Raw genomic sequence first — 24,654 nt, forward strand, 5'->3', positions numbered from 1 at the left:
ATCCTAAAACAAGTGGTGTAAAACATTCTTAAATTGCAGTATGTTTAAGATAGGAAAAATAAAGAACTGATATATAAAATAAACTGTGGAAGGTGGCCATCCAAAGAAGTATATTACATTTAATGTGTTTCTTGACGGATTTCTGTCAGTTTTTAAGAGCAGGTTTCCCAAGAAAAAATGTAGTACAGCACTAATAAGACATCAGGAAAGCTGCAGACTGCAAAAGTATTTAAATATCATGTGCAAGGATAAAGGAAATTAAATGAAATGGTTAGGGCAAACAAGGAAGTAGAGCTGATGCCATATTACAAGAAATACTGTGCTATCTTAAGGAAAGTTAACTGCATCAACCACTAAGACAATAATATTAAATCCATACAGGGAGTAAAACAAGAAAGCATGCGATAGCAGTTAGGTAGCTAACACACTGAACAATCGTTTCCTGGAAGTAGCTCAGAGAGTTCATGTGGACTGTTCAAGGGATAAAGCAATAAAATACATGAAAGAAGGAATGCCACATACGAAGCCAAATCACAATTACTCCATTCACAGCCAAAGATACGTACATGAGGGTTGTTATACAGGTTAAGAATGTTTTGATCTGATGAGTCATGCATTTCTCTATCCAACCCCCGCTGCCTTGTCATAGACCTTCCTCGAACATTGAGCAAGAATGATTGTTTACTGTTGTGCAGTTTTGAAATGTGTCACAAAATTAATAATCCTGCCAAGGTTCATAGTATAAAACTCTTTCTGAGTGCTAAACTAGTCCGACTGGTGTAGCCACCAGAAAGATCACGGGAGGCGCACATTGGCACGGCGCGTCACGGACGGTAGTTGCTGCAAGTAGAGTCCCGTCCACCAGAGGGCACGCGAGAATTCGGACGCGACCTCTGCCAGCATAACAACAACAACAACAACAACAACAACAACTCTGGCAGCACGGGCCGGGCCCAGTCAGTTCACATCAGACAGGTCTAGCAGACAGTTCCCAGTCCACACCAGGTGAAGTGCGATGGAAACGTGAATCGTGTTACTACACAATTGGTGACGAGTAGGGTCCTTCTTTTGCGTGTTGCGTCGTTGTTCCGGTTTCGGAGCTTTTCCACGGCATGGAGGATTTGGTGCGGGTTTTGGTTGCGCAGCAGACGGAGCTCATGGCCACCATGAAACAAGTGCTTCCGGCGTTGCTCTCCACGCCGTCTGCTCCGGCGCAGTTCCCTCCTCCCTTTCCCCCATATGACGAGACGGCGGAGGATTGGGACACACATGAACATCGCCTTCGGCAGCATTTCCAGGCGTTTCATGTTGCCGATGCGGAGGTATGTCGTGCTCTCGTCTTGTCTTGGATATCTCCCTTGCTGTATCACGTTTTGCGGCAGCTAGCGCCATTGCAGGAACCGTCGTCCTTGTCTTTTGATGCATTGTGTCCTTGCTGTCTTCCTATTATCACCACCGCACGCATGATGTGGCGGCTAGGGTCGAGTTCTATCAATGCAAGAAATAGCCCCATCAGTCTTACCGGGCGTGGGCAGCTACCCTGCACAGTCTTAGTCGCAAGTGTTATTTTGTTACGGAGCAGTCGCGAGAGTCGTACGCCCACGTTATGGTACGCGACGTCATTGTTCGTTCGGCCCCTGATTGGGAGGTCCGACAACGGGCCCTGCAGTTAGAAGACCCTTCCCTCGAGGAAGTCCTGTCCATTGCTCAATCGTATGAAGTCTCTCACGCAGCAGGTCAACAGCTGGAAGCGTGGTGCGACGTCGTGGAGGTTCAGGGCGGCGCGCCCAGGTCCACTGTGTCAGGGGTACACGACGTGCGAGCGGTACAATCCAGCCGTTACGGCCGCTCCTGCACTGCACGTAAACAAAATTCCGGCCGCCAGCCCCTGTTGCCGTCCTGTGCATCGTGCTATATACATCATGATCGGTCAGAGTGCCCCCAGCGTTGGGCCGTTTGTCGCAAATGTAATAAAAAAGGTCACATTGCTAAAGTTTGCAGCTCAGCCTCAAAAGAATCGAAGGAAGCAGGTACAGAGGACATGGACGTTGACATTCAGGAAGTTTCATCGGGCCAGGCTCCCGACGCATCGGCACGCAAACTCTTTATCGAGGTGTCGGTTCGGTCGCACCGGTTACAACTGCAAGTAGATACGGGCGCGGCAGTTTCGTTGTTGAATGCACAAACTTATTCCGACCTTGGATCGCCCCCGTTGGCGCCAGTTTACCGGCGTCTACGCGGTTATGGTAAACTGTTCATTCCCCTGTTGGGTCAATTCACTACCGACGTGACTTACAAATCAGTCACTCGGCCTATTACTTTTATTGTTGTCAGTGATGCGAGCTCCGCTAACCTTTTTGGCCTGGATGCCTTTCAAGCTTTCGGTTTTTCTATCGCTGACACCATACAGTTGGTCTCCGAAGACGTTCCCTATCAATCATTGGAATCTTTGATCTCCGACATTCCACATATTTTTGAGGAGGGCCTGGGGCGTGTTTCAGATTTTGAAGCTCACTTAACGTTGAAGGCGTCGGCTCGCCCGCATTTGCTACGCACGAGGCAGATCCCCTTGGCTCTCCGCCCTCAGGTAAAGGAAGAGCTAGACCGGCTGACAGCCCTAGGGGTCGTTCTTCCCATTTCTTCCAGTGAGTGGGCTTCGCCCCTCGTTATTGTAAGGAAGCCCTCAGGAAAATTACGTCTTTGTGGCGATTTCAAGGCCACCATTAATTCACAATTGGTGGTGGACACCTATCCTTTGCCTCGTGCTGATGAATTGTTCTCCTCCGTGGCGGGACGCCAATATTTTTTGAAAATCAATCTGTCAGAGGCTTACCATCAGATACCACTTGATGAGGACTCCAAACGGTTGGCGGTCGTCAACACCCCGTTTGGCCTTTACCAATACCAGCGGTTGGCCTTTGGAATATCCAGTGCCCCGGCGATATTCCAGCGTTATCTTGAGCATGTCACGTCGACAATCCCTCATTGTATTAATTACCTGGATGATATAATTGTCACAGGCCGCAGCACGAAGGAACACTTGCACAACCTTCGCACCCTCTTTCTCAAATTCAGGTCTGTGGGCTTGCGTTGCAACCTGCATAAGTCAACCTTCTTCCAACCGTCCATTGAGTATGTGCGCTACACCATATCTTGGCACGGCATCCAGCCACTAGGAAGTTTGGTCCAAGGTATCATCAACCTTCCTCGGCCCGCTTCGCTGAAAGAGTTACAAGCTTTTTTAGGCAAGATCGCCTATTACCACCGGTTCATTCCCAGGGCTTCCACTATAGCCCACCCACTGTACTGCCTTCTGCACAAGGGTGTTCTTTTTGATCGGTCGCCTGCATGCGAGCGAGCGTTCACCTCGTTGAAGGGCCTCCTCACGTCAGCCCCTTGTTTGGCTACTTTTGATCCCCATAAGCCGTTGCTCCTGGCTACAGACGCTTCGCAGTATGGGGTGGGGGCGGTCCTGGCCCATCGCAACACAGATGGTTCCGAGCAACCACTGGCGTTTGCGTCTAAACGCTTAGTCCCGCGCAGGCCCATTACTCCCAGGTGGAAAAAGAGGCGTTGGCAATTTTGTCTACGCTGTTACGAAGTTTCACCCTTTCCTGTATGGCACGAAGTTTCAGTTAATCACTGACCATAAGCTGTTACTATCGTTATTTGGCCCCGCCTCTCAGATTCCGGATAGGGCGGCCCACAGACTACAGCGCTGGGCCTTGTTCCTCTCTAAGTACCATTATGACATTCATTTTCGCCCTACAGGACAGCATGCCAACGCCGACGCTCTTTCCCGTCTTCCGGTGGGCCCGGATCCTACGTTCGATCGAGAGGAGATTATGTGTTTTCATTTGGATGTGGCATCCCGCCACGCGGTTGATGGCTTCCCGATCACTAGTTCTCGAGTCGCCAGGGAAACGGCGGCTGACCCGGTTCTCCGGCAAGTAGTTCGCCTCATTCAGCAGGGGTGGTCTTCCCGCCCTCCGGGCCGGGCCTCGGACCCTCTTCGTAATTATTTTCTTCTACGAGACCGCCTCTCGGTCTTGGAAGGAGTTCTCCTTCTGACTACCGATGATACAGCTCCTCGCATGGTTGTTCCTGCAGGTTTAAGAAGGGAGGTCCTCACGTTATTACATGCGGGGCACTGGGGTGTTTCCCATACTAAAACCTTGGCTCGCAGACATGTGTACTGGCCCGGTATTGACAGAGAAATTGAACACTTGGTGGCCGCCTGTTCCCAGTGTGCGAGCCAACAAGCATCTCCCAGGGCAGCGTTCTCTTCATGGCCGCCGGCAACCCAAGCATGGGAACGTGTTCACATCGATTTTGCGGGCGCGTTTCTCAATGGCTTTTGGCTCATTGTCATTGATGCTTATTCCCGATTCCCATATGTGGTTCGCTGCTCCTCAACCACTTCAGAAGTTGCAATCCAGGCACTAGCAAAAATCTTTTCTGTGGAACGTCTGCCAATCACCCTGGTCTCGGACAATGGACCGCAGTTTATTTCACAGACCTTCCAGGATTTTTGCTGGCGCTTCGGTATTTGGCACGTTTGCTCTCCTCCCTTCCATCCACAATCGAATGGGGAAGCCGAGCGCATGGTGTGCACATTTAAGATGCAGATGAAAAAGTATGTGCACGACTTTCCTGCGGAGGAAGCATTGACGTTTTTCTTGACGGCATACCGGACCACACCAATGGGAGAACGCAGCCCCACAGAGCTCCTCCATGGGCGTCAACCTAGGACTCTGCTGCACCTCCTCCGGCCTGGTCCTCGCCAGTCTTCACAAAACGGAGTGCCTGGCTTTCCACTGGGTATGTCAGTCTGGGCCCGTGGGTTTGGTCGCAATCCACGTTGGATACCGGCGGTGGTCCTGCGCCGACATGGCCGCCAGCTCTGTACCTTGCAGGTGGGGGACCGGGTGGTACGTCGTCACCAAAATCAGCTACGTCCACATTCGGGCACCCACCCTCCGACCTCTCGGGCACCGGCTTCCCCATTGCCGGCACCGGTGCTGGTTTCACAGGGGACGTAACCTCCTCTCCGCACTGTGACTCTGCCGCACTGCGATGGTTCTCAGCCTTGGCAGCCTCCAGTAGCTCCAGCACCAGCATCACCATCGTTTGAGATGCCACAATGAGAGCCGGCCCCCCTAGCAGGCCTGGTTTCTCAGGAGGCTGGTTCACCTGGGGTCGTCCCTTCCCCTTCGTCCCCGCCACTGGGTCTTGCCCCTCCCGAGGTGGAACAGGATCTGGTGTTCGACAGCTTGTCGCCCGTTCTGTCCCGGGCTCCGGTTGTGGGACGACGGGGGCCTCTTCGTGTGGGTCACTTCCAGCCGTATTCGAAGGTTACGGCTCGAGGGTTGGCAGATCCCCTCGACTCCGGCCATCCAATGGATGTGGAGGTCATCGCTCCGGCCTGACGCTCCACCTTCCGACGCAGTGGATCACAGTGGCTGCACCCCCCGAAGGAGGAGGAGTGCTGTAGCCACCAGAAAGATCGTGGGAGGCGCACATTGGCACGAGGCGTCACGGACGGTAGTTGCTGCAAGTGGAGTCCCGTCCACCAGAGGGCACGCGAGAATTCGGACGCGACCTCTGCCAGCATAACAACAACAACAACAACAACAACAACTCCGGCAGCACGGGCCGGGCCCAGTCAGTTCACATCGGGCAGGTCTAGCAGACAGTTCCCGGTCTACACTAGGTGAAGTGCGACGGAAACGTGAATCGTGTTACTACACTGACATATGAAGTTTCAGTTCGAAGATATTGCACTATGTTCAATGGGAGATGAATTAATATTCATGATGAAGTATGATCAGGCTAACATTCATTTTTGACTGACAAAATCAAATCAACAATTGGGTGGAAAAATAAACACAGCAGACATTTCACTACTGAAGTACTGAACATTTGCCTAGGGCATTCTACACACTAACTTTATAACCACAAGAGAGACCATAAATGCTATGGTCTTCACCAACTACACAGTACCATAAAATGCAGTTGGATTCTTGCCCAGGGGCATTGTGCTGCATGATAACACTCACCCATATTCTGCTGCATTGAAGAAGAATTCCCTTTGTCAGTTTAAGTGGTATGTTTTTAACATCCACATTATAGCCTGGACTTATCCCTGAATGATTACCACCTTTACCACAAACAGAAAGATTTTTTGATTATTAAACTCTGTAGAGATGACAACAAACAGAAAGAGGACATTAAGTGTCTGGTTCAGCAAGTTGGCAACAATTGAATATGAAGAAGGCACAGAAAACCTTGTGGAGTGCTGCAACAAAAATTGGCAAGGATATCAAAATAAGTTGTTCTTAAATTTGAACAGTGACTGTGAGAAGTTAGCTAAGATATCAGAATTTGTTGTTTTAGAGACACCACCCTACACCACTATGGAAACTGAATAGCTGGCACAATTTTAACGTCAACTGCTGTGTTGCCAATACCCAGCTATCTCAAAATACGATAGTTAGTCTCAGGATTAACTGAAGCATTCAGTACTGCTTCCTCAACTCACAACCAAACTGCGGCCTTTCAACAAAACTAACCAAACTGCCATAGACCTCAGGATCTACTACAGATCATTCAGTCAACATACTCTATGTATCAAAAACTAATACAGACACAAAAAAATATTGTCAATGCTCTGTTTTTCTGCTTGGTTATATATGACATCAAATGCCAGACAATTCTGTTACAGGACAAAGTTGACATTTGGCATGGGTAAGTTCAGTTGACCCTAGCCTCTAGTGTGATTACAGAAGGGGGTCAGTCAGTTGCAATGGGCACACAGGCTTCGACCAATGAGGGTACTTGTTGCCCACTGTATACTTTGGTGTACAGAAGGTGTTCATGCCTTTTGGCACAATAATTACAGTTAATAGCAAGGTGTGTGGCTTGAGAATGGACATGTCAGACTGAAACCAGTAACCACTACAGCTGAATTTTATATCAATGCAACTGAGACAGGCAAAATAAAAAAGTTATCCAATTTGCTCACACTGTTTTTCAATTTACAAAACGATCATACCAAATTTAAAAGACAAATTACACTAAATGTTAGTTTCTTTATTTGCTAAAAAAATATTGTGCAATTTACAGTATTCTCCTACAGAAAGTTAAATATTACAGTACTGGAGACCTTGTTGGTAACTGCCTTCGATTCTATCTAACTAAAAGGATGAATCATGTCACATTACGAAACCCAAGGAGTGCACACAAGGAAACGGCACCTTCAGAGTGGGAAATACTCATTCCATGTTTCTGACAGGAATCAATACTGGATCTGTTCTAATTGTTGTGATATATATGATGTGCCACTTCATAGATAAGGGAAAAAAATAGCTCCCTTTTCTCTTGATTCAATTATAATCAAGCCTAACAGTCAATTCAACTCATCAAAACATTAAATGAATTTTTCTTGAAAATTATCAATTATTAGTTTTATTTTAGGCTTTACCAGTGTATGATGATACTGAAGTGTTCTCAGGTACTCACAAAGATAATGTCACCTAAACGACTCAATATTTCGGCAAGTTGATTTGTTATTGTCTTGAGGGGCTCATGATGACTGACCGGATTGTTTTCCATTGGGTACCACCTTTATACAGGATGATTCAGGAGGAATGCCACATAACTTGTGAGTGATTCCACATGTGAAAATAAACCAAAAAAGTCCTATGAAGATATGTCTGATCTATTATCATTATGGAACTGGAGCAAGCTGAAGACTACACACATCCACAAATGATCATGAAGACAGGTGTTTATATTACTTACCCAAATGCTGTGTAGGCACTGTGGTGGGCAGAATAATGGTGGGGCAGATGACTGATCCATCCCACAAGAGATGTGGGGATTCTCCAACAGATGGCAGGACTGTGACATTGCACCAAGGCAATAGCTGCAAGCATACCCAGTGCGCAATTACAGTGTGGATAAGTGAGCAGTCGTGAGGCCATGTAAGTGTCATGCTTGAGTGTTGTTTAATTGAGTGTATTGGGTTTCTGTCTTGTTTAATTGAGCAAGTTCATAGTGTCCTTGAATACCAATATGCCACATATGTTCACCCATGCAGAATATGCAAACAAGTTGTTTGTGTACAGGTACTGTAATGGAGTCCCTGTGCAGCTGTGACAGAATAGCAGAGTCATTTCCCTGAACGATAAACCTCCTGTGATAGGGTACTTCCCAAGGTTTTTCAAACATTACGTGAATCCAGAACACTACCCTGTGTACATATAACATCAGAACATGAGGCCATCCAGTCAGTTGAGGAAAGGGAAGATATTATTGCAATGGTACAATGGAGTCCCACCACCAGTACATGGTGCATTAGTCATCCGTTCGATACTTCACAAACGTGAATGTGACGTATGTGACATTCTGAAGGCTTGTACCCATTCCACGTGCAGGCCGTGCAGCATCTGTATCCAGGTGACTTAGTAAGCAGACAACGATTTTGTAACTGGTTGGCTGTACACAGAGACATCATGTAGTTCACTACACTTTATTTTACAGATGAAGCTGAATTTACATGCAATGGTATTACGAACATCCAAAATTATTAGGCATGGGCGATGGAGAACCTACATGACTCTATGGAAACAAGATTCCAAGTTAGGTTGTCAGTAAACGTCTGGTGTGCTATGATTGATGACCTGATGATAGGGCCTGCATTCCTCCCAAAATGTATGACAGTTGCAGAATATTCACATTTTCTGATAGAAAACATACCTGCACTTTTGGAAGAAGTGTCATTAGAGCTACGATGGCAAATGTACCTGAAACATGATAGATCACCAATTCACTGTACCAGACAAGTATTCCAGTATCTGAACAACATGTTTCCTCAATGGTGGATTGGCCATGATGGACCCATTAACTGGCCTGCCATATTACCTGACCTAACACCATTAAACTTCTGTTTATGGGGCTGGTTAGAGGGAGATGTATAAACTACAAAGGTGGATAAACATGAAGAACTTGTCACTCACAGCACTAACACATTAAAGCCCACTGAGATGATTTTTGATGAACAATACAACACACCCTTCAACGTGTTGACAACTGCATTGAGATGGATGGTGGATTTTTTTGAACACCTCTTGCAGAATGGATAGGTCTCTGTCCCACTATTATTCTGTCTAACACAGTGTCTACACAACATTTCAGTAAGTAATATTCACACTTGTCTTCATAATCATTCATGGATGTGTGTAGTCTTCAACCTACTCCAGTTCCATAATGGCTGAAAACTGGACACATGTTCACAGAACTTTTTTGGTTTATTTTCACATGTGGAATCACCTCACAAATTATGTGGCATTTCTCCTAAATCACACTGTTAATCTTGGGCAAGTAGTGATTGTGCATGGCTATACAAGTGAGGTAGAGGGCAAAGTGCACCAGTGGGAGTCAAGTTGTGATCCTCAGTCACTGTACTGCAACCACCAAGCCCTTGATGCTGCCGGGTTCGATGACACACATCTACATGGTGTGCTCTCAGGTCATAGTTGGCATGGCACAAGAGGATCTTTCCAATCTTTTGACAGAATGTTGTCATGTTTTGAGCATGTTCAAGGGTGGGACCCAACTCTTACCTAGATAGAAACTGCTATTTTTATTTATCAGTTCATCTTGTAGGTGGAGTTCTACAGATTATTTTCAGTGCAACCTCAAAATGTTTCAGCATGTTTTAACAACCTGGTACTGTTGTGATTCATACTGTATCCTTTGGAGACAGAATCCTTTGTGACAGTTGAGGTTGTTGATTGTTCTTTATCTGTGTGACACATGCTTCATGCATCTTTCTTGTGCCATCTGGATTGAGGGGCCAATGTACATTTTCCTGCACTGGCACCAGATGTGGTAGACTCCTGGTTTCTAGAGAACTAGTTTGTTATTAACAGACCTCCAACCATCTGCCATCTTTGGTGGCAGGCAGAACAAGCATTAGAACATTCTTCCAATGTTCACCGATGTGTTATCAATGTACAGGACAGAAAATATAGCAACAGGTTTCTCTTTTCCCTCTGCAAGTTGCCGACTAGACTTCTTCCATTTCATAGTATGCTGGTTGTAACTGTTCTCCATGAAAACTGTCTGCAGCTGCTGCAAATATGTTGCTGTACTCTCTTAGTCAGAGATTAGCAAGCTCTGTGCTCTATGAAAAAGCATGAACTAGGATGCCACAAAACTGTTAAAACAGGCCAACATATTTTGGGATTGTGTTTTAAAAAGAATGTGAAGACATAATGAACTGATGAATAAAGACAGCAGTTTCCCAGTAAGTAAGGCTTCATTCCTATCCTTGAGTATTAACAAAGCATAACAGTGTGTCAGAGATGCAACTGGGAACTGTGGGCCTCAGATTGACAGCAGGAGAGAGGGAAGGATGTGACATGGCAATTTAGGAAATGACATTATGAAATTACCCATACGAGGACAGACAATTAACGTGATTCACTAGACATGTATAGCACACATACATTGTATAGGGTGGCCAAAATCAAAGTAGCCTGGAAAACAGAGTTCCAGGGTACAAAGAATCACAGCGGACGAAAGGAAATACAGTACTAAGTTGGCTACAGCAGATGTTGAAAGTGACCACCACTCATCTGTTGGCACTTTTGAGCTCTGGCCGACAAGTTACTGAAAGTGGATCAACACTGGACTGCTGGAATTGCTGCCATCTCATACGAAACGTTCTGCTGCAGTTCTTGAGGGCTACGAGGATTGTTGTGAAACACCTTAGACACACTCACACTAGAAATAATTCATGAGAGAAAATAAATAAATGAAATAAATATTCCAATTTCTTTCAAAATACACTAAAAGTGAGAGGAACTGATGTTTTCCATTACAAAATTATGTCTTAAAATGTATTGCCTTGTGATCTATGATTTTCAATATCAATGAGACAAGTTTACAGAATCTTGACGGTTAGTGTCACATGCCAAGAGATGTACATTACATTTTTGTCTTCCTGCTTTTAAAATTGTAATATGTGTACAAGTTATTAATACCACCCTCTTTATTTGAATACTAGATTTTTACCTGCAGCTTCACCCGTGTACCTGTATGTCACATGCATTGCACACCTCTCTTCCTCCCCTCTCTCTCTCTCTGTCCATCTCCTCCTCCACCATCTCTCTGTCCATCAAGTCAACTCCCCTCTCCTCTCTGTCCAATGCCTCCTGCCCCCTCTGTGTCCATCTCCTCCTCCTTCTCTGTCCATCTTTCCCTCCTCCCTTCTCTCTCGCTCTTTTTGTCTTTCTCCTATGTCAGCCCATTTCAGCACCATCCCATCCTAATGGGAACTGATTCTTACCACCACAGCACTTCTTTGCAAACAATAGGCCATATGTATACCAAGTTTGGTTGCAATTGGTCCATGGGGTTAGGAAATGTGAAAACTACATTCATTCATTCATAAATACATACATACGTTTTTATAATATATATAGATATGATCACTTTTTTTCAACTAACATATGAGCCTCAAAGTAAAGTTCTATTAGAGATATTAAACACAGATACTGCACCGATTGTTCCTCCTTCTGCAAGTATCTGATAACGAGCATCCTCAGAGTCCTTGGCCAGACACGTTCCTTCAATACTGAGGAGAAATATTGTAGGCTCTGGTGGAGGAACAGGAACAAAGGAACGTTCTTTAAAGCTGAATTGTACTACATTATCAGGAACTTTACTGGTTACTGCGGTCAGAACACGTGTAATATCTTCCTTCTGTTCCTGTAGACAAACATATAAAAACCTAAAATTGATATCTACAGTCATGCATGCATTGTATAGTAATGCCAATTCAAAATATGTAAGATAATACACAATATAATAGAGGGAAACATTCCACATGGGAAAAATATATCTAAAAACAAAGATGATGTGACTTACCGAATGAAAGCACTGGCAGGTCGCTAGACACACAAACAAACACAAACATACACACAAAATTCTAGCTTTCGCAACAAATGGTTGCTTCGTCAGGAAAGAGGGAAGGAGAGGGAAAGACGAAAGGAAGTGGGTTTTAAGGGAGAGGGTAAGGAGTCATTCCAATCCCGGGAGCGGAAAGACTTACCTTAGGGGGAAAAAAGGACGGGTATACACTCGCACACACACACATATCCATCCACACATATACAGACAGAAATATGTCTGTATATGTGTGGATGGATATGTGTGTGTGTGTGTGTGTGTGTGTGTGTGTGTGTGCGAGTGTATACCCGTCCTTTTTTCCCCCTAAGGTAAGTCTTTCCGCTCCCGGGATTGGAATGACTCCTTACCCTCTCCCTTAAAACCCACTTCCTTTCGTCTTTCCCTCTCCTTCCCTCTTTCCTGATGAAGCAACTGTTTGTTGCGAAAGCTAGAATTTTGTGTGTATTTTTGTGTGTCTATCGACCTGCCAGCGCTTTCGTTCGGTAAGTCACATCATCTTTGTTTTTAGATATAAGATAATACACAGGAGGATATAGCGCACAGCCTTAGAGAAAAGTGAGAATCTAGTAATTTCAGTCCATTAGACTGTTGCATTATACATATTATTTTCATTCATTAAACAAATATATATATCAAACAATGAAAACTACAGGTTGGAATATCAACGATATAAGGAAAAGGGTAGATTCCTACACTGAGTTGCAGAGAGGCCCAGCAAAAAGACCGTTACACATTTAGCTTTCATCCAACATGAACACACATTCATTCACAAAAGTAAGCACATCTCATGCGCAAATGATCATCATCTCCAGCAGATGAGACCGATCTTCCAGAGATGGCAGTCATGTGTGTGCAAGCTGTGCTTGTTTGTGTGAATGAATGTGTGTTTGTTTCCTTTTCTGAAGTAGTATTCTGCAGAAAGCTGCTAAAAGAATAACACTCTTTTTGTTGTGCCTGCCTGCAACTCGATGTGCCATCTTTATGGAAAGTAGCAATCTACCCTTTTCCTTATATTGTTAAAAATATAACAAAGTATTTTAACAACAACCCACTTTTATAGTTGCTATAAACTACTTGATTTTTTTAAAGCAAGTCAAATAATATAATGTAATGTGAACATTTCACAAATATACACTCAACATTTGTGTAGCTGATCTAACACAAATGAATGATTAATATATTGGGAATCTAAATGATATATGTAGGACTGAAAGGGTTAAACATAATTAAAAATAAATGTAATTAGAAATAAGTAACTACAGAAATTCCTCCCTCTAAATATAATATTGAAGGCAGCTTTTTAAAATGTCTGTTACAATTATAAGGGAATATACCAACAAAAACGATTCCATTTAGTTGTAGAGATGATCACAACACAATGAATTCTATAGAAAATCAAATAATTCTCTAAGCTGAAAGACTTCCAGAAAATTGTACTGCTCCATTCTACCCTGTATGAAGCATTGTATTGAACAAGTAAACACAGAGCTTCAGCAGTCACTCAGCACAGGACAGTCACAACTGGCGTGACATGTGTCACACCTCTCACAGCTGCCCCTCACATGGATTGGTGTTTCCGACAACAGATTACTTGCACAAATACTTTCCAGAAATAGTCTTTGTAACCAGTCCTTGTTATTTTCAATATTTTCAATGGGTGTTTTTTTAGATAAATCTTTCTCAGAGAGAGTGATGTTGAACAACTAGAGACCCAGTTATGACGACCAGTGGAGAAAGCAAGAATGGCAGCTTGGACAGCACAAAGGGTGACAACCACTATAAATTTTGATTTTTTCCTCGGAATATATGTAGCTTGTTAAATAACAAATAAGAATTTTCATGTCGCTAGAGGAAACTGAAAAATCTGTAAGTATTTCTACATAACAGAACATCATTTGGAAGTCACAGAAGCTGGGAATATACACCTAGATGGATACACATTAGTATTACATTACTATAGACACAATGTACACAAAGTAGAGTGGCTACATGGAATAAAGGATGTAGTAAAGTCCTGCACTACAGGTCTACATGCTGTATTAAGCATCCCTCAAAGTGCTGTACTTCAGCAGTAAACAAGGAGACACAGTAGCAGTTCTGACAGTGTACAGGCACCAACAGCAATTGTTTTAAACTTCATCAAGCAATTAGAGTGGGTACTGTTATTTAGGGGTTTAGAGTCCTAAAGATATATCTACAAAACTGGCAATTTTGACATTTCTGCTTCACAACTGTCTTGGAAAATCAAATTATTCAAAGACAAAACAGTGGGACCTCTATCTTTAACTAATCTGGAGACAGTGTACAGTGCATCTACAAAATCACTTACATGTTTAATGTCACAGTAGCACATTGGTTTTTACACAATTTTGTTTCCTTTGCAGTACTATGGCATTAAATGGCATGACAACAGTCAGAAGAGGGATTTGAAGGGGAAGGAAGAGGGATGATAAAAAAATACTGGCAAAGTTTAGGAAACAAAGAGAGTTTGGACAAGTTGCTCAGAACCCCAGGTCACGAGAGACTTACTGGATGTGGTGACAAGAAAAGACTGATTGTTGGGGACTGCAGTGGGATGAAATTTGAAAATCTGAGACTTTAAAGGTGGAAGATAGGGCAATAAGGAAGACAGAGATTACTGACAAAATATAGTGCAAGAGTTAATAATAGTGGAAAGCTAAGTGCATTTTAAGTGGTCAGGAAATAAAAGATATAGAAAACTAAAGGGGAGTGAAGAGAGGATTGGTCATTGAGAAGAAATGCTGAGACTGAAGAACGCTTGTAAGACGTGATTTTGAGGTGGTTGTATCAAGTTGAAATAGTGATCAGAACTGTTGAAGGCATAGTTCAATGTCAGGTTTGCTGTTGGAAAGGTTTTGGGATTGGGTTGCAGACAGATATTTGCAGTTGACATTAAGTGTGAAGAAAAGTAGGTCCTTCAACAAAGCAGCATAACTGAATGCACAGGTTTAGGACTGAAAATGAGACCCTTGCATAATACAGATAACTCAGGAGGGGAGGGTGCCTTAGATGAGAGATTGAGAACACTGTACTGATGTGGCTGGTTCTTGTGATCAGAGATATCATTCCTCTGGTGTAAGCTGGGGGATGTTAAGAGGCTGGCCAAGCACTTCTTCTCAGTAACTACTCCCCCACCCCCCACATCCACCTTATACAATGCACTTAGCTTTAGCTTTTTGCTCTTACTAACTCTCTCACTATGTTTTGTTAATAATCTCTGTCTTGTTTACTACCCTATCTTCCACCTCTTAAGCTCTATGATTTTCAAAGCACATACAGTGCAGTCCCCAACAATCAGTCTTTCCTTCTAACCCCATTCAGTAAGTCTCCCCTGGCCCAGGGTTCCGGGCAACTTTTCCATACTCTCCCCATTTTCTAAACTTCATCAGGCATGTTTCTTTATCCCTCTTCCTTCCCCTTCACCCCTTCTGCCAGAAGAAGGAGCTACTGCTTCTGAAAGCTTGCACATTTCCTTAATCTTTATATGTGTGTGTTCTCCTGCCACCACGTGGTGAGTAGATTTTTTATCTATATTTTCAAAATTGATTATTTCATTGATGTAACAACAGCTGTTAATTTTGAAATATGTATCAAAAATCTGGAGCAGCCAGTACCCAACATATCCTTTATTGACATAACGCTTGCAATAAACGTCTACATATCCATTATTGTGGTCCATGGAACATATCAATCAATTGTGAGTAATATGTCATTCAAGCCACTGCTATTGTGCTGTCTACATGTTTTCTAGAGGAAGAAAAATTCATAATTTGGGAAGACTCAAACATGTGCAAATGAAGAGAATTAAAGTTGACTTACTTACTATAATATATTTTCATCATCAGGCAGTAATGCTATTGCAGGCTGTGGTAAATCATCAACATGCGTGGGACAACATGCGTACCTAATGTGTTCCAAAATGCTACACATACAAATGGTCATTTCTAGGGCTCATACTTCAGGTTCTATTGGTGAAAACAAGGCAGTGTCAAGTGTTTTGCATAGCCCTTGTACTACGGACCACTTGTATACCCAACAGAAAGATTGTCTTAGTGTCACTATCCTAAAGACAGAGTCAAGGTATGAATATCACATACTTTCTCCTGCTTAGGCAAATGGAGTAAATTAGTTGGTTGTTTTTTTTTTTTTTTTTTTTTTTTTTAACGTGGTCTACAGTGGGCTTCATGGGACTTATGGAGGCACCATTAGTACATGATCAGTTTCTGGGGAAACCACACCAAAAGGGATTTTTAAAATATTTTCACTACCCCCTACTAAACAAAGCCAAACCGAGGAGTCCAAGAAGCTATGCACAGCACATGGCTGAAATTTTTGCAACATATACCTAAGATCCTAATTTGGAACAACTGCAAAAATTTTCTTTATATCTTTATCTGTTTCTAAGATACAGAGGTTCAAAGTAACCCTACTTCTACATGTAAAGTCTTGTATGAGGTGAAATCTAAATAAATGGTATATTCCAATGGCAATTATCTAGAAGAGTCAGCTCCCTGTTTTCAAAAATCTTTATCTGTTTTCAAGAAACACACAAAAATCTTGATCTTCAGGTACCAAAACTCAGTCACGTATTTTGAAATGGCTATGCACAGTATATGGCTGTAATTTTTATGATGCATTCCCAGGATACAGATTTTGAAAATTTTCTTCATATCTTTATTTGTTTCCAAGACACAGAGGTTTAAAGTTACCCTAGCTGTAAATGTAAAATGTGCACATAAAATATGGCATGAGGCAACAACATACTTTATAAAGTGATGCAGCATGGAGGAAAATGCTGTAAAGTGTCTCTGTTATCACCAGAAGGGTTCTGGGAACTCCATTTTGTAGTACTCAAGCACACGAAAAAAATTTTGCACCTAAAATCTGGTCTGAGGTATAAAATTAGTTTTGTGTTTTTTAAATTTCACATAAGCAAAGTACCTAAAATTTACTGACCAATACATTTCTTTTCATATGAGTAACATGCCCTGCTGCAGCAGGGAAAAGAAGGAAATCAATCGAAAAGTGCTCCTATCAGAGCAAAAAAGATGCAAATATGTTCCTGTTTATTTAAAAGACTCTGACTGAAAATTGGGGTACCAGCTGCTTCATTCTACCTTCCTCAGCACTTATAAAAAAATTTCCAAAAATTTTGGCATGTCAACATATTTGCATTTTTTTAATGCTGATGAGAGGAGACAACAGTGGCAGTGGCAAAGAGGTGGTGAAGTAATAAACACTGGAAGATAGCACAGTGGTTGTGTTGCAGAAAGAGCAAAGGAGACAATGGTCGTGTGAGAGAAAGAGAAGGACACAGCGGCAGTGGAAGATAAATGACAGCAATGTAAAAGTGCTAGGCAAAGAGTGAAGGAAAGAGTGCTGGAGGGGGGGGGGGGGGGGGATAAAGAGAAAGTGAAAGTACGTGAGAGCCAGTGATAATGAGAGACAGAGTCTATGTCAATGATAATGAAGAAGAGAGAGAGAAAGAGAGAGAGACAATGACAGTGAGAAGAGATGGCAGAAGGAGAAAGAAGGAATGAGAGATTAGCAGTAAGAGAGGGCAAGAGGAAGACAGTAACAGTCAGAGGAGCCTGTAGTAATAAGACAGGACAAAGGAGACCGTGGCTGTGACACAGGAGACAGACTCAAAGAGATAATGACAATGAGTTGGGCTGGATGAGTGTGTGAGAAAGAGCAACTGGGAGTCGATGGGTATGCCTGACTTTCAGTGATGGACTAGTGGGCATGATTGATTACAGTTGTGGGAGTTTGAGATGAGATGCATGTTAAATAAAAAGCAAATCTGTTTGCATGTCACAATTTTTGGGAAAATTTTGAAAGGCCCTGAGGAAGGTAGAATAAGGTGGCTGGTACCCCACTTTTCAGTCAGAGTCTTTCAAATAAACCAGAATAAAATCATTTTTTTGTGCTGCAATAGGAGCACTTTTCCACTGGTTATGGTTCATTACTCACAGTGAATAGCCCATTACAAAATTAATAGATTAAATACAGAGATTTTAGTAGGTTACACATCCTAACTGGCCAGTTAAAAGCATTTACTTTTCCATAATTTGGTAATTGTACTGCAGAAAATGACTGCCATCTTAAAGAAAGCACTCTTGCGAAAGCACTCTGGTGTTCAATGCTGCCAGTGATTCAAATCCAGAACTGTCATCTGATGACTCCTTAAAGGGCCCCAATTATCAGAAAAAAAGTGACAACAGTGATGACACTGATGGTATGTGTGCCTCATGGAGCATTTAAGCAAAGGAACTGACCTCAGATGGAAGTAACAATCATTTATACATAAGTAAAAACCTACACAATTTCTCTTCTCTTATCAATGTTGTATTTCTCAGTAGTATGGAAGGGACTAATGTGGACAGAAAGAGTCTGGAAGTTGAATTTTTACTTCTCTATAAAACTATCGAAATGGAAATACCTTTTAGCTTCAATTAATCCTTACCCCAAAAATTTAAGAATATTTATTTGTTTTATAAATTCTGTGTCCGTACATTACACTCCCTTGGTAAATCATTGTTAAAACTATTTTTTCAGTCCCCTTTGATTGTTCTCCAGAAATCTTTAAATATTGCATTTCTACTGTACACTGAGAGACAAACTAATGCAAGTGACAATAAAAAGGTAATCTTGGAAGAAGGGAACAATCAAATGGAAATTTTAGAGCCCGGTGGTTCAAAAATTGGCAATAATAGTAGAGAGCTGTTAGTAAATGAGAAATTTAATGTAAGGGAGCTAAGACAACTTAGGTAAGACTCGGACACACAGCCCAAACTGAAACTAGAAAAAAAAGAAAAAAATTTTATAGAAAAACCAAACGGCTATCAGGTAAACCATAACATTAATACAAAGGCAAATACAAGGTGTGATCAAAAAGTAACGGGAATTATTGTTTTTCTTAAAGTGTCTTTATTTATTCGTCAATATTAACTTTGTCCCCTTCACAGTAATCCCCCTTAGAAACAATGCACTTGTGCCAGCATTTTCTCCAATCTTGAATGCACTACTGGAACTTACTTTTCATTGTGGTGTTGAGCTCCTTCACTAGTTCTGTTCTTATCTCATCAAATAATGTCCTTTCATGGTTTTCTTTAGCTTCAAGAACATGGGACCATGTCCAGTGAGTACAGTGGATGAGGCAACATAAAAGTTTTGTTTTCAGCCAAAAAATCATGAACAAGCATTGAAATGTGAGCAGGAGGATTATCATGGTGCAATTTCCACGAGTGTTTTTGCCACAGTTCTAGTCACTTTCTTCACAGAGCATCATGCAAATGGTGCATAATTTCCAAGTAGGATTCGTTATTGACTGAACTACCATAAGGCAGGTGCTCATGATGCACTGTCCTATTGTAATCAAAGAAAACAATGAGAAGACCCTTTGCATGTGATTGAACTTGTCAAATATTTTTAAGTCTTGGCTTTTCAGATAGTTTCCTTTGGGATCATTGGGCCTTGTCACACCCGTATTCCCATGTTTCATTACTTCGTATAACCTTCTTTAGAAGTTCTGGATCATTGTAGATTTCTTTCAGCAATTCCTGAGCAATGTCTGCATGATGTCATTTCTGGTCGAAATTCAACAATTTTGGAACAAATTTTGCTACTACACAGACCATGCCGAAAATATCCCAAAACAAATTTCTTGGCTTGAGCCAAAGGATTTGGTGACATCATCAGCACCCTCTCTGATGGTGATTCGGTCATTTTCCAGAACCACTTTCTTCAGTAATTCCACATCGTTGATGCTAGGCATCCAGAGCAGACGTTGTCTCCAACGTCTTCTCAACCCTCTTTGAAACCACTTGTAAACTCTTGTCTTACTCATAGTAAATTCACTTAAAGCCACAGTCAACAATAGGAATGTTGGGGTACACTTTACCTCATTTTTCAAGCAAGATTTAATGCAAGTTCTTTGAGCCATATTCTTTGAAAGTAAAAATCCACCGACACTCAAAAACATGAACCCCTTTTTGTTTGTCAGCAATACACTAAATAGTCAAAACAGTTGAAAATGCAAACATATATCAGGAACACGTGTACCAATAAGATTAAAAGATTGATAATTGGATGTAGAAAAGCACGCAAATTTAAAAAATTCCTATTAATTTTTGATCAGACCTTATATACCTCTACGGGTTAGTTACACCAAAAGATTGGTCAAAATGCTTAAGGAAATTCAGGTTAATTTCACTGAGGCTGACAAGACTAAAAATGCGTGAAGAATTTTGAAATTTAAGTAAGAAAGACAGACAGCAACTATACTTCAGTTCACTTTCAGAAAAGATGAATAAGCAAAGTTATAGAACATCAACAGGTTCCTCCATGAGAAAAATCACATATAAATACTTTTTGGCCAAAGATGATCTAAATGGTCAGATCTGAGAGACAGTCTCTCTTGCAGTGTTTGATTTGATTGCATCATTCATATACCAGATTTTGTTATAAGGGAATAGACACAACATAATTTCTAGAGAAAAAAAAAGGATTAGTGGGGGATACCTTCTGCTGTGCACTTGACAACCGTTTGCAAAGTATAGACACAGGAGTAGATGTAGATGTAAATGTAGATGTAGATGTAGGACGGGGCGTATGGTTTTGTTGAGTTTAAATAAAACAGAGGTGGGCAAGGCACCTAACTAGTTAAATGGATGGTAGGTGGACCGAGAAAATATTTTTGTGGATTATAAGAAATAAGAAAAGACTGCTATGCTGTCTGATGGTAGCTGGGTGGATAACATCAGGAAGCTTGCAGGAGCAACGTGGATGTGAACAGCTGAAAAATTTAATGCATGTGCAAGTATAGAGGAGGCCTCTTTATCCAGCAGCAGATACCAGATATCTGATTATGATGACGATACTTAGCAAAATGCTAGAGCATACGACAGATCTCAAAGCAACACACAAATTTCATCTTAGAAGATGGTTTACTATTACTGATGTAATAGTGAAAAACACCTCTGCACATGTATCAGAAGCAAAGAAAGAAAGCCATATTGCATCATTCTCTAACAAAAAGCACTCAGTAGGGTGACACAGGGAAATTTATGCCACTTCTCAAAGCAGCTGGCTTTGATTGGACCTGTGTGTAAGAGACAAATTTATAATACATCTTCATTACTGGGACACTAAAGGTGTGTACATAGGAAAACACATATCATAGCACTGCTGCTTATCACATATACTGTTTAACCTACATCAAAGAGCGTTGGTAGAAGAAATATGATACTGATGGCAAGTTAGGAATATATGTAATGTATACTAAACACCCTGGAAAATACATGAACCTTTTTTTTGTTCATTTGAAACTAGGTCAACATAAATTCGCTGAACATGAGTAACTTGGCATCAGCTGTATTAGGTACAGATGTTCTACCTGTTGGTAACATAGGAAAATTTCTCTGGATCAGGACTCGAAGCCAGATTTCTACTTATCGTGAGCAGTCGCCTGACCATTAGGCTATCAGTGCACACCTCCTGGACTGACCCAAACTTCCATGTGTCACATTGTGTACATCCCTATACCATAGGAAGTTTGGGTTAGTCCGGGAGGCATGCACAATTAGCCTAACTGTAAGGTGATCACTCACATTCAGTAAATTTATTTCTAGCTAACATGAAAAGTATTTTGTTATAGGGATGAAGTTGTTGTGGGTCTCAGTCCAACAACTGGTTTGATGCAACTCTCCAGGCTAGTCTCTACGAGACAAATCTCTTCACCTCTGCATAATAGCTGTATCCTTTAAACATGCTTACTATAGTCAAGCCTTGCCCCCCCCCCCCCCCCTTATAATTTTAGCCCGTCTCCCTACTTTCTTGCATCACCAAATTAACTGTTACTTGGCGCCTCAAAATGTATCCTACCAGTTTGTTCCTTAGTGGCATGGTGTGGACACCTGGTGGTGGCGTGGCAGACGTGGCACTGTTTTCAGCCATTTCCATGTTATTAAGTGAAACAAAACACACAGAGGTGGAATGGTGGTAACAGAACATGTCACTTCATGGTGTGCGCCACATCCAGTCATAGCCACAAGTGTCACTCCAAATTAACATGTGGCAGAGACTTCCAAGTGAGTCTGGTCCCTTCAACCCCTGCGAACCAACCAACCAACCTTTCAAATGTCAAAAATAAATTCGAGATGATTTAGAGTTTAATGTAAAGTCCTGTTCACACAATGCTGCTGCCAGACATTTGTGCCATGTCACACCATTTTTGTGTGGACAGCAGCTAAGATAAGTCGAAGGGTGAACACTGACTAATGTGTTCCTAAGTTTCTCTTGAACCCAAATTAATCACCCCCTGGTCGACCTCTACCTGTCGTTTCATTCTTCTATAGTAATGTGGGCCAGTATTTTGTATCCATAAATTATTAAACTGATTATTTATTAATATTCGCCCCTGTCAAGGCCAACATTCATTGGTACTGGAATTATTACATTCTTCTTACAGTCTGAGGGCATTTCCCGTCTCATATAAGTTGCTTACCAGGTGAAATAGTTTTATCATGGTTGATTCTCTTGATGACACCAAATTCTGAGGAAATATTACATGCTCCAGGTGGATTTTTCACTCAAGTCTTTCAGCATTCTGTCAAATTCTTCTCACAGTGTTCCATCTTCCCTCTCATCTTCATCTACTTCCTGTTCTACAAGTTACTCACCTTTGTCTAGACCTTCTAAATATTCCTTCTACTTTTCAGCCTTCCTTTCTTTGTTTAGTGCAGCTTTCCCCTCTGAGTTCTTGATTTTGATACAGTTGCTTCTCTTTCCTCTTTCTTTAATTTTCTTATATGTGGCATTTACATTGCTGAAAGTCAAATAAGCTTTTAACAACAGTGTTTCTCTCCTCTGGTTATTTATGATTCATATTTCTGCAGCCTTTGTCAGTCTCATGTTTTAGAGATATGTATCCTCATCTGTGTGCTTCATTTTCTGCATTTTTTATATATTCCCCTTTCATCAATTAAATTTAATACCTCATGTTTAATCCAACGGATACAGGGACTTGTATTTTTGCCAAGCTGTTACCGTGCTACCTTCACAGTGTTACTTCTCATAGCTATCCGCTCATCTCCAGTTGTATTTCTTTGGCTTATTTTTGACAGTAGTAGCCTAAAGTTTTCTTTGAAACTCTCAACAATTTCTGGTTAATTCAAGTTTTCCAAGTCCCATAACCTTAATTACCCACTTTTCTGAAATTTCATCTATATCTACATGATTACTCTGAAATTCACACTTAAATATTTGGCAGAGAGTTCACAGAACCACTTTCACATGGTTCCTCCACCTTCCCACTGTCAAAAGCACATGGTAAAAAAGATCGCCTAAAATTTTCTGTACAAATTCTGAATTCTATTACTTTATCGTGAAGTTCATTTCTTCCTATATATCTGGGAGTCAACAAACTGTTTTGACATCTGGAGGAGAAAGCTGGTGACTGAAACTTCATGAAAGGATCACGTTAATGTCTAATTATTGCTACCCCAGCTCACTTACCATATCCACAATACTCTCTCCCCAATTTCATGATAATACAAAATGAGCTTCCCTTCTTTGATCCTTTCCAGTGACCTCCATCAATCCTATCTTGTAAGAATCCCTTATAGTGCAGCAGTACTCCAAAGAGGACAGATGAATGTAGTACAGGCTGTCTCTTTAGCAGACTTGTTGCATTTTCTAAGTGTTCTGTCAATAAAACACAGCCTTTGGTTCATTCCCCCCCTCAGCCAAAAAATAAATAAATAAATAAAAAAATCTATGTGATAGACCCAGCTTAAGTTGTTTGTAATCGTAATCCCCAGGTATTTACCTGACTCAACAGTCGTTATGTGTATGTGATCTACTGCGGCTTTATATTATTTATTATTCATGGATAAACTACCACGTTTGCACCACACAGTTACCTTGTGTAAATATTTTTCATGTTTTGCTAACTTGACAGTAACTAACAGCATCTGCACACAATGTAAGAGGGTTACTCAGATTGTTTCCTAAGTTGTCTGTATAGATTAGGAATAGGAGAGGGCCCTATAACACTTCCTTGGGCAACCCAAGGCATAACTTCAGTTTCACTAGATAATTTCTCATCCGTTATTACAAACTGTGACTTTCCAGACCAGAAATCATGAACTGAGTTGCGCAGCTGAGATGACATTCCATGAATCAGCTTGAAATCACCTATCCCTAGCATTTATTATTTCATGTGAATAAACAGTCAGTTGTGTTTCACAAGAACAATAATTGCTGAATCTCTGCTAATTATAAGTCAATAGGTCATTTTCTCTTAGGTGTTTCAAAATGCTGGAACACAGTATACATTCCAACATCCTACTACAAATCACTGTTAATTACAGGGATTTATAATTTAGCAGTTTACTTCTATTTCTTTTCTTGTTGATGCAACCTGCACTGCTTTCCAGTCTTCAGGTACATATCCTCAGCATCAATCTGTATTTCAAAACTAACAGACTATAGTCAGAATACACATCTGCTCCTAAACAGGTTTTGCTGTTTAAAAATGTATTTCTAAAATGCTGTCTTAGCAATTGTGGCAGATATTGCTTTGGTTTAGCCATAAAATTTGTCATTGGAACACTGTGCAGGGCAAAGATGCGATGTAAACATGCCTGCACC

The 24,654-nt window shown here is 41.7% G+C and overlaps 1 protein-coding gene across 1 annotated transcript in view; it reads right to left on the reverse strand.

Annotated features, from left to right (window-relative positions):
• Positions 1–21,957, reverse strand: part of LOC124616296 (dynein intermediate chain 2, ciliary) — a 193,903-nt gene extending 171,946 nt beyond the window's left edge. The window contains exons 1-2 of the mRNA XM_047144599.1: positions 21,886–21,957; positions 11,571–11,778 (exon numbers count right to left, since the gene is read on the reverse strand). Of these exons, the coding sequence (XP_047000555.1) occupies positions 11,571–11,778; positions 21,886–21,957 (280 nt within the window). The remainder of the gene's footprint in view (positions 1–11,570; positions 11,779–21,885) is intronic.
• Positions 21,958–24,654: the final 2,697 nt, after the last annotated feature.

This window comes from Schistocerca americana, chromosome 5 (genome assembly GCF_021461395.2).
Source record: "Schistocerca americana isolate TAMUIC-IGC-003095 chromosome 5, iqSchAmer2.1, whole genome shotgun sequence".
Taxonomy (NCBI): Eukaryota; Metazoa; Arthropoda; class Insecta; order Orthoptera; family Acrididae; genus Schistocerca; species Schistocerca americana.